Raw genomic sequence first — 12,254 nt, 5'->3', positions numbered from 1 at the left:
GCCGCAGCGGGCTATGCCCGACCACACCAAGCCGAGCCGGGCCGTGCCGAGCCGAGCCGAACCGAGCCGGGCCATGCCAGACTTTACCGAGCCGGGCCGGGCCGGGCCCAGCGGAGCCGGGTCGGGCCATGCCGGGCCATACCGAGCCGGGCCATACCGAGCCGGGCCGGACTTCACCGAGCGGAGCCGAGCGGAGCCCCGGGCCGGGCCGGGCCGGGCGCGCCCCCCCGCCCCGCTCCCCCGCCTCCCTCCTTAGGGGGCGTGGCTTCCCGCAGCGTCCCCGCCCCTTTCCCCGCCCGCGCCTTCCAACGGGCGCGCGGCGGCGGTGCCCCGCCCCCTCCGCCGCGGCGTCACGGCCGTGCCATTGTTATGCAAATAAAAGGGCGGGTAAAAGGCGCGCGCGGGGCCGGCTGCGCTCCAGAGGGGCCCGGGCGCGGCGGCGGAGCGGCGGCGGCGGCGGGAGCGCGGGGGTCGCGGCGGCAGCAGCACCCGCCAGCAGCGCCGCATGCCCGGGCGGGCGGAGGCGGCGCCGTCCATGCGGGGCGGCGGGGCCTGAGGGGCGGCATGAGCCAGAGCGAGGTGTCGGCGGTGGCCGCGCCGCCGCCCAGCCAGCGCGTCTTCCAGGAGGCGGTGCGGCGCGGCAACACCAAGGAGCTGCAGTCGCTGCTGCAGAACATGACGAACTGCGAGTTCAACGTCAACTCCTTCGGGCCCGAGGGGCAGACGGCGCTGCACCAGTCCGTCATCGACGGCAACCTGGAGCTGGTCAAGCTCCTGGTCAAGTTCGGCGCCGACATCCGCCTGGCCAACCGGGACGGCTGGAGCGCCCTGCACATCGCCGCCTTCGGGGGCCACCAGGACATCGTCCTCTACCTGATCACCAAGGCCAAATACTCCGCCGGCGCCCGGTGATGCCGGCGCCGCGTCCCCCCCCTCCGCCATCCCTCCCCAGCTCCCCCGGCCGCCGAAGCTGCTCCCACCCCCGCGCCGGGGTCGTTTGGCGAAGATTTGGGGCCCCACGCAAAACACGCCACCGTTCGCCTGCTTTTAAATTTTATTTTTTAAATATTTTTTTTTCTCCTTCCAAGGGTTGTTTTCCTACTGTAATGTGGTTTGGTTTTGTTTTTTTTTGTTTTGTTTTTTTTTTTCCTCCATCTACCTCGGCTGCACTCACAGTATTCACGGTTTCAGTTTGACATCTGGTCAGATGCTTTAAGGGCTTCCCCGTCCCCCCCCCCCGCTAATATTTAATCCTCCCTCCCTGCTCCCCTCGCTCCCTCCGACTTAAAGTATTCTGGCTCAGAACCGAGTTCATTTCAACGTTCCCCCCGGTGCCCCCGGAGCGGGGCCGGCCCCGGGAGCGCTGCCCGGGCCGGGCCGGGGCTCCCGCCGCCCTTCCCCGGCGAGGAAGAGCAGGGAAGGCTTCCTCCCCTCCCCACCTTCTCCCAGTGTTTGCCCACCGCTGATTTATTTTTTTTCTTTCCGAGGCGACTCCATTGGAATATGACAGACCCGGTTTTCTCACCCCACCCCCCCCTTTTTTTTTTTTTTCGTGTGTGTTCTTTTGCGTTGGGTTTTCTGCTTTGGTGTTTTTTGGTTTGTTTTTTTTTTTTTTTGGGTGTCCGAAGAAAGTCTGCGTCCTCACCCGCTCCTCCGATCCGTTTAGCACACGTGAGATCCCAGGAAAAGACATTGAATCCTTCTGGTTTTGTGTGTAAAGGGGGATTAGCAAATCCTGGACTCTTTTTTTTTTTTTCTTTTTTTTTTTTTTTTTTTTGAAAAGTGAAATAAACTCTAGTGGCAGAGGATTTGCTTTTGCACAGAAAAGGAGCGCGAGCGCTCTCTGCTGCCTAGAGAGATGCCGGAAAACTACTGAAAATAGTTTGGGAACTTTTTTTTTTTTCTTTTGGTGAAACTTGGATAACACTTCTCAATGCAGAACGATTCATTTGACGTATGTAGATTCACCCGCCTTTTATATTATATATATATGCCTAAATATATATATTTATAAAAGAAAGGGAGGAAGAAGAGAAAGCCACCCGAAGTCGCATTTTGAAGTGACTGCACGTATAATCGCAAATGCTGCTTTTTATTGCTATGGCACAAGAACATCCATTTGGAAAATGCAGAAAATTTCAGAAGTCTCCTTTCTCCCGCTGATCTTTCAGCCCTCTTCTCTTCGTCTGCACTAAAACCATCCGTATCACTGCCGTCTCCCCGCTCTTTCCTCTCTTGCTCCCTGCATCCAAACCATTACGATTAAAAAAAAAAAAAGAAAATAGTTACCTGCTGGTTTATTTGGGTTGTGTCTTAACTATTTATCATGTATGTATATATTTGTGGGTGAAGACTGTGAGCTTGGTATTGTTTGAAGATGGTGGTGAGTGTTTCAAAAATATGGTTTGGGAAATATGCTTTTTTTGTTTGTTTGTTTTCCTAGTCTTAAAACTAAAAAAAAAAAAACTTGAGTCTGCCATGATTATTTCCCATTGCACTGAATATTCTGCTTTGTCTCTGATGGTTTCACCTGCAGTTTGGTTTTGGTTTTCTCTACTTCAACAATTCGAGGTGATTTTTTTTTTTTTTAAAAGCTCCAGATGTAAAGAAGAAAAAGAAGAAAAAAGAAAAAAAGCCCTGTCGAAAGCGTCTACTGTTCATGCTGTAATTTGCAAGGAACTGCTTGGCCGAAGTCTTTCTGTGAGCATGGAAGGGGGTGTCCAGCACTTCCACTGGTGCTTCTGTGCGATAGTTACGGGGTGGGAACAAGATCTTTTCTAGCGAGGTTTTATCGTCGTTACCAGATGGTTGCACATTTATTATTTTTTTTTGACTAAATGGATTTGCCACAATGAAATGTCATAACATTTATGACATGATATTAAAAAGTGTATTGTAAAGCCAAGTTCTAGATGGATTTTTAAAAAGAAATCTTGGTTATAAACCCAGTCTAAAGGGAGCTCTGTCCAGTGTTGTAAAGACAACATGATGTAACCCATATTTATATTTTTATAAAATACCTATTAAGACTGTGAATCTCCTGTGTGATTTGCTGGGTGAGTTGTTTAAGAAAAGTATTGTTCCTTTCCAGCCTCCTGGAGCTTTAGACACGCTGAGATTTTGGGAAACTGTACGTTGGGGAAGGGGGTTTGCTCTGAAATTGTGAGTTGATGTATTTTTACATCCCTTTGTATTTTACTGAAAAGCTGCTGCCCTTCCTAGTCCCTAGAGTTTCAATTTTCTATGCAACCCCCACACCCCGCGTCTCTCTTGATCCTGAGAAGTAAAAGGGATGCAGATTGATTCAAATTGAAATGAGGGTCCCCCCCACCCCCCTTGTTGGCTCATCGTGCTGCTGACCCTTCACGCCAAAACGGGGAGTACAAAAAAAAAAAAAAAAAGTAAAAAATAAAGAGGCAGGTGGGGGAGGCTCTTTCGTGCATGACTGGTCGCCTTCCGGCAGTCATCTTTTTAATTATTATTATTATTTTTGTAAGAAGAATATATTGATAATGTCAGTGAAATAAGCAGACATTGAAGCTGATGCACAGATTGCTCCAGAAAGGAGTTTTTCTGTAGATTTTTCTTTAGATGCAAATACCTTTTTTAATTATGTTAATTAATGTTAAGAATTTTTAGGCTTATATTGAAGCTGTATGTGGGTCACTATATGATCATTTCTAACTGGATAAAGTCTGTACAGTACAGCATATTCCTGAGTGTATGATATAGACGTGTAGTCCCAGAGTGCGAAATTTATAAATAAATTTTTCATTGATCTTTTTATAAAAAAAAAAAAAAAATTAAAATGGCTTTTTCGTTTGTTCTTTCTCACGTGGTTATGGGCGATGCTGGGTGGCTCCCGCGGTTGGGGGGTGGCTGGCCACATCCCCCCGGGTCCTTGTTTCAGTGTCTGAACCTGCAGCTCTTCTGGGGTTAAAGACACCCCCGCAGGGTGGTGGGTGGGGGGGATTTTGCGGGGGGGGGCTGCTGGAGTGTGCAGCCCCTGCCAGCCCCTTCCCTGGGGCTGGGGGAAGCTCCCTGGGGCGTTGGGGGTCCTGGTTTGCCCCATCCCAGCGTGTGGAGGCCGGTGGAGGGGGCATGGCTCAGACCAAGGCCTGGTGCTGGACCGGGCACGTGGGCTTTGGGCTATTCCTGCAGAAGCTACTTGCCCCAAGGGAGGGAGGTGGGATCTCTGTGGCCGGTCCTGGGATGGCTCCCATGAACCATGGCCATGGGGTGTGTGGTTTGGGTCTGCAGCCCCAGCTGAGCCACCCCATGGCTGCCTGCAACCCTTCCCAGGCTTCCTCAGCCTACGCCAGGCCCCAGCGAGGGTTTGAGGTGGCTTGGTCCCCGTCAAGCCCTTGGGCTGTGAGGATGGGGTCACCTCCAGCCAGGGGCTGCTGGCAGTCTGGGGGTGGCTTCAGCCGCCCCCTGGAAGGGGCATGGGGTGAGAGTCGGTGTGGGGTCCTCCATCCCCAAAGGCATCTCCATCCTCTTGCGTGACTCAGGGCAGGCCGCTGCCCAAAAGCAGGCTGAGCCCTGCACCTTAGAGGTTTTCCAGGCGGGATCCGTCCGCTTTGGGAAGTGGGAAGAGCAGAGGCATCCCCGTGTCTGCACCGGGGTCCTGCCCGCAGCTGGGGCTTTGAGGGAAGGGTGCAGGCAAGCCTCCCTCACTGGCAGCAGTGCGGGCTTTTGGCTGAGGCTTTTTCCACGTCGATAATTTTGCCAGCTCTGGAAGCACCCAAATCCTTGGGAAATCTGTGCCGTGCCCAGTTTGGCTCCGGGCCGTGGGTTCCCAGGGATGCCAGGGGGGGCTATCCCGCAAATGGCAGTGGGGAGGAGACCCGGAGCTGTGACCTTTCCAGGTTGGCCAACCTCAACCCCAACGTGCCAAGCCCGGTGCCACCCAGCGCTGGGGCGGGAGGGTGCCTGGGGCGGACACAGCCGGTGGCCCCCGGGTGCCCTGGGCATACGCTGCCTGCCCAGGCGGGTGAGATGGGCACCGACCATCCCGGCTGGTTTTTAGCAGGAAAAAAAAAGGCTGATGCCAAAACCATCAGTCGCAAATGCTGGCGGTCCTGTGGGTTCATCACCTGGGGGCTCGTGGCAGCCGCTGACTGCGGCCAAATCTGTGGGACGTGTATGTGGGGCGAGCACCGCTCCCCTCTCCTGGCGCGGTACGATTTTGCCCGACGTGGGAGCTGCGTGACACCGACCACCCCCCCGGCGAGTGCCACCAAACCGGTGCTCCCCGGGGCCGGGGCGCTGCGGGGTTACCCTGCGGGTGCAGCTCCCCCCTCCCCGGGCTCGGGCTGCTGCAAAACCCCGGCCAGGCGCCCGCTTTGGGTCAGCCCCGCTCACCTCAGCCCCACGGCTTCTCCCTCTTCACCTTGTCCCAGGGCTTCCCCAGCTGGGCCGGGCCGGCCACAACCTCAAGGAGGGTTTTTTTTCTGAGGAAACGCATCATTTCGGCACACAGCTCCTCTCTCCCTGGGGCAGACGGGGTGGGCTGGGGCCTGCGACAGCCCCATTGCAGGGGATTTGGGCTGGGTGGTGAATGCCCCCCCGCGCCCCCCCCAGCGCCGAGCCCAGTGCCCGCGGTGCCACCCTGCGTCCCTGGGCTCCCACGCGCGATGGCCCCCGCAGCGGGGACGCGCCGAGGGTGCAGCTGAACCCCGACCCCCCCAGGGCTGAGCCCTGCACGGCCCCCGGCCACCCTGCGCCGCAGCTCTCCGCTCTACAGAAACCCCGTCCAAGAAATCTAGGAACTCCAAAGACTTGCTTTTTTTTTTTTCCTTTTTTTTTTTTTCCTCCCCCTTTTCTATTTCTGTTCCAATAAAACAAAAATATTGGATCGTTTGGTGGCGTAAGCACATTCTTCTGGCATTTTTGCGTGTCCCTGGCTGCGCATTATTGTCCGCCGGCCGCATTACGTAGGTGCTGTTGTTCCAAGAGAAACCAAAGCAAGAATTTGAACTTTCAAGTGCTTCCTGCCATTGTCTTTTGCTTTTGTTTGTGCTACTGACTCCAAACCAGATGGATCGGGCTCCCCTCCGGCCGCGGGGGCGATGGGAAGTCAACACAGCCCGGCGAGGTTTGACAGCTTTGTCTTCTCTTCTATTGCCCTTCATCCGTCAAGCCCAGCCATCGGAGCTGAATCGACCAACGCATATGGATGGGGCAGGGGGGAGGAGGTGGGATTTTATTTGAATTTCAGGGAGCTTAACACAGTAAGTAATGAATGAGAAAGAAAGACGGCGAGCGGGCGAGCGAGAGGGGACGGGCTGTAATCAAAATTCAGTACATTTTAAATAGATGCTTTGTTGGGCGCTTGTATGACTATGATAATGCCGCAGCCTGCAGATCCGAATAGGAGTTACCTTTTTTTTTAAAAAAAAAAAAAAAAAAAGATCACAATCGACTACTGTTCAGTGCCGGGGAGGAGCCGGCGGCTCGGTCTGGCTGGCCAGGCTGCCCTCTTTTCCAGCCTTCCCTATTTTGCCCCTTCTCGATGCTTTCTGGGCTCCATCCCCGCCTTCAGGGTGAGCCCCTGGGCGCGGGGGAGGGGGTGGGAGGGGGTGGCCGGGCAGGCTGGGGGTGGCAGCACCGGAGGTCCGCAGTGCACGGTGCGGGACGGGACAGCTCAGGGTTTCGACCCGTTTCACCGCTGCCCCAGTGCTGCTGCCGTGTTTGGTGCTGGGACTTGGTGCAAAGGTCCCGGTCCCTCCCCGTGCTGGAGCCGGAGCCGGTTTGGGCTCTTCCTGCAGCGTGCACGACCCCCACGCCCTGCCGCAAGGTGGGTGCAGAGGATTCAGGGCCAAGCCCCCGTGGCCTAAAGTCACTGTCACTCTGCAGACCTCCATGCTCAGGGGGCTGTGTCCCCCCAGGGGTGCTCCCAGGCCTGGGATGCGCCAGCACAGGGACCACAGGTGGCTCCCGCTTCTCCTTGGTGGCAGCACACGTCCCAGTGCTCCATCGTGCGTGCAGAAGTGTCTTCTCAGAAGCTCTTCAGCTGCCATGTCCCAGTGTGACCACAGGCACCCGTCTCTCGGGGTGCCCAGCACGGGGCGCCCGGGGAGAGGTGACCCCTGGGTCTCACACCGGGTGGGACACAGACCTGTAGGTTTTGGCTTCCTCACGTTAGCAGGTTCCTCTTCCTGGCCCTAAGGAAACGGCCAACCAGGGCAACATCCTGGTTTGGCTTGTTTGGGGCAGGAAGGTGGAGGGGGCTTGGGTCTGGCGGGGTGGAAGGCTGCTCGGATGGGGAACGACTGGGGAGGGTTGGGGGGGGTCGCTGGGAACATGGAGGGACAGAGGAATGGAGGGATGGTGGGGGTGGCTGGGAAGGGATGGGGGAACAGAGGCATGGCTGGGGATGGACAGAGGGATGGGTAGAAGAACGGACAGAGGCAAAGCTGGACAGTTGACAGGCTGGAGGGTGTTTGGGGCAACTGTTTTAATTGGAAACTCCTTGTTCAGCCTGAATCCAACACCGTCCTGTGGCTGGGAGCGATCTCTGAGGAGAGCAGCACCTCCAGCCGCACCCTCGCGAGGTGGCAGACCGCGGTCCGGCTGAGCTGGAGATGTCCTCCTGCTGCTTCTTAGGAAGAGGCTCCCCAGAAGGCGCCTTTCCTTTTCCCTCATGGTCCGTCCAGTGGCCCTGGCAGCCCAGAGTAGCCAGAAGGGCCACAGAAACCCAGCCGTGAGCATCAGCTCTTGGCTTCAGCCCCTCCGGCAGGGCAGTGCACGTCGGGCTGTCCTTGGCCGCGGCCAGCACTCGCTCACTGACAAATCCATCCTACTCACGGCCAACCCAGCTCAGCATCAACCCGCTTCACATTTAGCCCGGGCAGGATGGCCATGCTGGCAGCGTGGCTGGCTCTGCTGACCGCCCCCCCCCGCCGTGGTGCCAACCCTGCCCAAACATGGAGGAACCCCGGGGAGCCCGGCGCAGGGGCGCCGGCAGATGCTGCTGTGTGGCATGGAGCAGAGGCAGGGCTGGCCCACGCGCAGCCACGGCCGGAGGGGACATCAGCCGAGCAGCCGTGCCCACCCCGCTCAGCCTCTGCGATGTGTCGGTGGGGCAGCGCGAGGCTGAGCAGCACCCGGGGCTGGTGGTTTGTGCCCTGAAAGGCGAGGGCACGACGAGCACGCTCCTGGCTCCCAACGGATTATAAAAACCAGGAGAATTCTGCCTGGAAACGGTACATCTGCAGCCTCCTCTCACCCCTGGCAATGCACTGACACCTCTTTCCTTGTTTTCTCCAGCTGAAAAAACACTTCTCACATATGCCCAGTCAACGGCAACGTTATTACGCACGACGCCGTTGCACACGTGGACTCCGAATGTGCCCAGCTCTCTCTCAGGTTTTCTGCCCAGGACCAGCCCTCTGCCCGCACACCCCTGCTTGCTCGGGAGCTCTCGCTGGCGTGTCTCAGCACGGTTGTCCCTCCGCCAGCAGTGTGGCAGCTCCCTGGACACCTGATTTCCTTTAGCTCTGTGTAAAAGAGTCATCCTGTGGCTGGAGGGCTCTGCCGGGGAGTGGGTGGAGGAGCCGGAGGCACTGGCTGCGTGCATTTGGTTGCTGCCCCATCCCTGCCTCACGGAGAGGGGTCGGGTCCTGCAGCTGCCCAACACCTTTGAGAACTACCAGTTGCTGCGACACTTACTGGAATCTCTCCCTGGATGTTTCAGTTTGGAGGTCACGGCTGGGGGACCCCCCCATCCCGGCCACAGGGGCCGGGGCAGCCCGAGTCCCTGCAGGAAGAGGGGCGCAGGGCGGCCCTGGGCAGCAGGGCTGGGGGGACAGGAGGGTGCCGGCCCAGCACCCGCTGCCCTGCGTGTCCCTGCGACCCGGGGGGCACGAGGCAGCGCTGGCCTCGCTCCGCACTGCCAGGATCAGGCCCCTGTCCCCTGGCGCAGTGCCCGGCCAGGGCAACCATCCCCGGCGGGTCCTCGAATTTCACCCCACTCACATTCACAGCTACGGTGACAACTCCGAGCCGCCCCCCGTCCCCTTTTCCACTCACGACTCCCCCTCATTCAAAGCCTGTGTCCTTTTAAGCTATTTTTTTCCCCTCCTATTCATTTCCCGGACGCCTCTATCCTTTTCTCTTGCCTAGCCCCTCTCCCGGAGCAGCTGCTATGCTAATAAGCATGAGGCAAAAAAGGGAGCGAGCCTTTGCAGTGGCTGGGGAGGAGAGAAAGACCCCAGAGCCCTCCAAATGCTAAATAAATCCAAGGCTGGAGCAGCACCCCTGAACAAAGAGGCCTGGCCTCCCCCCCTCTCTTCCCCTCTTCCCAATTCCACCACCTTTTCACATTCAAATCCATTAAACAGTGAGCAGAAAGACCCCGAGTATTCATAGCATTGCATTAAAGAGAAAGTCCCGTGGTCCCTCTCCATCCCGGGCTCTCCATCCCCGTCAGGCTTCCCCGGGGGCTGTGTCTGCCGCGGGCTGGGAAACGCCAGGCTTCATCCCCTCGGCACGGCGGAAGAAGGACAAAAGCTCCCCCCGGCCACTGCACAGGGAGCTGAGTTGCCTTTCACCTGTGCTTCAGCTTTTTTCCCCACCTGGGACCCTTGGGCTCCTCCGTCGGGATGGAGCTCCTGGTTTCTACAGGCAACGTGGGCTGGTTGGGAAGCACACGGGATGGGAGAGTCTGGGGGAGCAACAAGGTGGGGACACCCCCGCCATGTCTCCTGCCCGTTGACGGCGCTGGGGAGTGTTACAGCAGTGATGGGGCGATGAGAACACCCAAATCTTAGGGTGGTGAAAATCTCCCACAGAGATCTTCCCAAAGGCAGAGCTCCTGGTCTTGGTGAAGGGTGAGAAGGGAGAGGGCTCCCGCGGGGCCAGGCACAGCCGAGGGCCACTGGGAGGTGCCCACCAGCCCCTGAGCGAGGACCAGCCACCTCTGCCTCACCACGGCTGGTGCTCACCCAGTGGGGCAGCTACCTCATGCTGAAAAAGGAGGTCCCTTAATGCCAAAATTGATGATTTCCTACCCATTTCGCTTATTTTGCCCTAGAGTCAGGGCAGCTTTCTGGTGCAAAACCCTCAGACCTTTTCCCTGAGTGAGAGGATGCAGTGGTGGAGGTGGCCATGGAGGTGGGCTCCGTGTCAGCTGTTGAGGCTGGTGGCAGGTGGTGGGATGCTTGAAGGGATGTGACTCTTCTCTGGAGGAGGAATAGGTGGGCATTTTCCTCTGCCTTCTGGGATGGAAATGGAGACACACCCCCAGGAAGGGTTTCATGCTCTTTTCTGGTACCAAGTTTCTGCTGGAGTCACAGCACTCCAGGAGATGGGACTTTCAGTACCAAATACTGAAAAACGTTTTAAAATCCTGGATTCTAACATGTGAGGGTTGAAGCTGACTGAGCCATGACAGCTGGAGCATGGAGACTGTGACGGTCACATGCGGTGCTCAGAAGGCAGCGAGAACTGGGACCCTGCCTGCACAGCTTGGTCAGCGGGGTGGGACTCAGCTCTGACCCCGGGATGTCCATCCAAGGTGGTGTCTGAGCTCCTTCTTTGGCTGTGAAAGGCAGGGAGGGATGGCAGCACTTACACCTAAGCTCCTTCTGCTGCTTGAGGTGTCCTTGCCTGGCCTCTGCCCTAGGGTCTGGAGGCCATCCCATCTTCTGGACTTGCACACATGTCCTGGGTACCCTGGGGCATCTCAGCTGGCACAAGGTGGCTGGCTTTTGGTGCCTGAGTCCTGTTCTGTATCAATACAATCAAGAGTCTGGAAGGTGATCGAGGCTACCCTGGCAAGCCACCTCCATGCACTCGGCCCTATCCCACCCTGGGCTCCTGCAGGTCACCAGGGCTCCGTCCTGACCACTGCAGGTGCTGCATCTCTTTGGGATGTGTGAGGGACCAGGCCAGCAAGAGATCTAGATCAGAAGATGGGGAGAGGTGGGACAACCCTCAGGAAACCCAAAATGACATTAACCACTACATGGGACATGGGAGCTCCGACCGCAGCGCAGGGCCCCAAAAGTTGTGTGTGTAGTGCCCTGAGGAGTGTCTTTGCGTGGGAACCTGGGCTCCCTGGGATGCTCCTGGCAGCATGGGATCCCAGGGGTGCCTTCACAGCTGATTCTTTGGGGCTGAAGGACTGCAGACCTTCCCCACTGCAGACCTTCCCCACTGCAGACCACCAGCTTCTCAGCCTGGAAACCTCTTGCTCACTGCGGGGCCTTGTTGGGCTCCACCAGAAAACAGAGCTCTCTGGGGTGAGTGTCAGCAGGGACCTGGAGAAGTTTCCGAGAACAACCTCCCTCTGTCCTGTGAAGGAAACCAGCTCAAGCCAGCAGTCTCAGCCTCGTATTCCCAGTTCACACAGAAGGGGGGTGTTTCCATCCCAACCACGGGGAACTCGTGTGTGCGAGCAGTAAGGATTGACCCAGCACGCTAATAGCACAGAGGGGGCTATGCTGTCCCAGCTTTGGTGGACTGGCCTTGCCTTGGCAAGGGGGTGTCCTTGGGCAGAGAGAGCGGGCACCGATCCTGGACTGCCCTGAGCAGGGGACTTACTCCTACCTGCTCCTCACCTGAGACAAGACCTCACCTGAGACCCTTCATGGTCGACCTGGCACGGAGGGTGCAAGAGGCATGGAAAGACCCAGATGCTGCTGGTACCACAGTCCTGCTCCCAGGCGACTCCCCATGGTTTGGTCAGTCATAGGTGGCCATTGCCCACCATTGCCTTTGGAGGCCCTCATTCCTAGTGCAACCCCAAGACCGTGCTCCCACCACCCTGCTCTGCTCCAGCCTCTCCCAAGGAGCAGCTCCAGCAGCAAAGTCCACCCTATCTCCGACCTGCCTTTGGAGAAGCCCAAAGCCCAGAGTGTGGCAAGTCCTTTGTCACGCGCACGCTGTGGAATGGGGTAAATGCGCTCAGTGGGAGGGATGAATGCAAGCCACCGTGCCCCATCTGCACCCCAAACTGCATGGCTACAGGAGGGGCTGAGAAGGGCAACGAACACCCATGGATTTTTTGAGGGGTCTTCTATGGCTGAGAGAACATGGTTGACAAGCAGTGGGGCACCACCATCTCTGACACCAAGGCTGTGGCTGGAAGTGCCCCAGCCCTTCTCCAGGAGGACAAGCACAGGCCCAGCCCTGCTGCAGGCTCCAGCCTTCCTCTGAGCACCAAAGCGGGGGTGACTGCCTTAAACTCCAATCCTGCAGGATGGAGCCCATAGGTCTGCCGTGGCAAGGGCTGCGGAGACCTGAATTGC

General features: G+C 57.5%; 1 protein-coding gene across 1 annotated transcript; it reads left to right on the top strand.

Annotated features, from left to right (window-relative positions):
- Positions 1-411: 411 nt before the first annotated feature.
- On the top strand, positions 412-3,762 carry NRARP (NOTCH regulated ankyrin repeat protein). The gene has a single exon (XM_063353383.1). The coding sequence runs from the start codon at positions 565-567 to the stop codon at positions 910-912; it is 348 nt and encodes a 115-aa protein (XP_063209453.1). The 5' UTR covers positions 412-564; the 3' UTR covers positions 913-3,762.
- The last annotated feature ends 8,492 nt before the right edge of the window (positions 3,763-12,254 follow it).

This window comes from Chroicocephalus ridibundus, chromosome 15, assembly GCF_963924245.1.
Source record: "Chroicocephalus ridibundus chromosome 15, bChrRid1.1, whole genome shotgun sequence".
Classification (NCBI taxonomy): Eukaryota; Metazoa; Chordata; class Aves; order Charadriiformes; family Laridae; genus Chroicocephalus; species Chroicocephalus ridibundus.
Note: the sequence above shows the minus strand (reverse complement) of the source record. Positions and strands in the feature narration are given on the sequence as shown.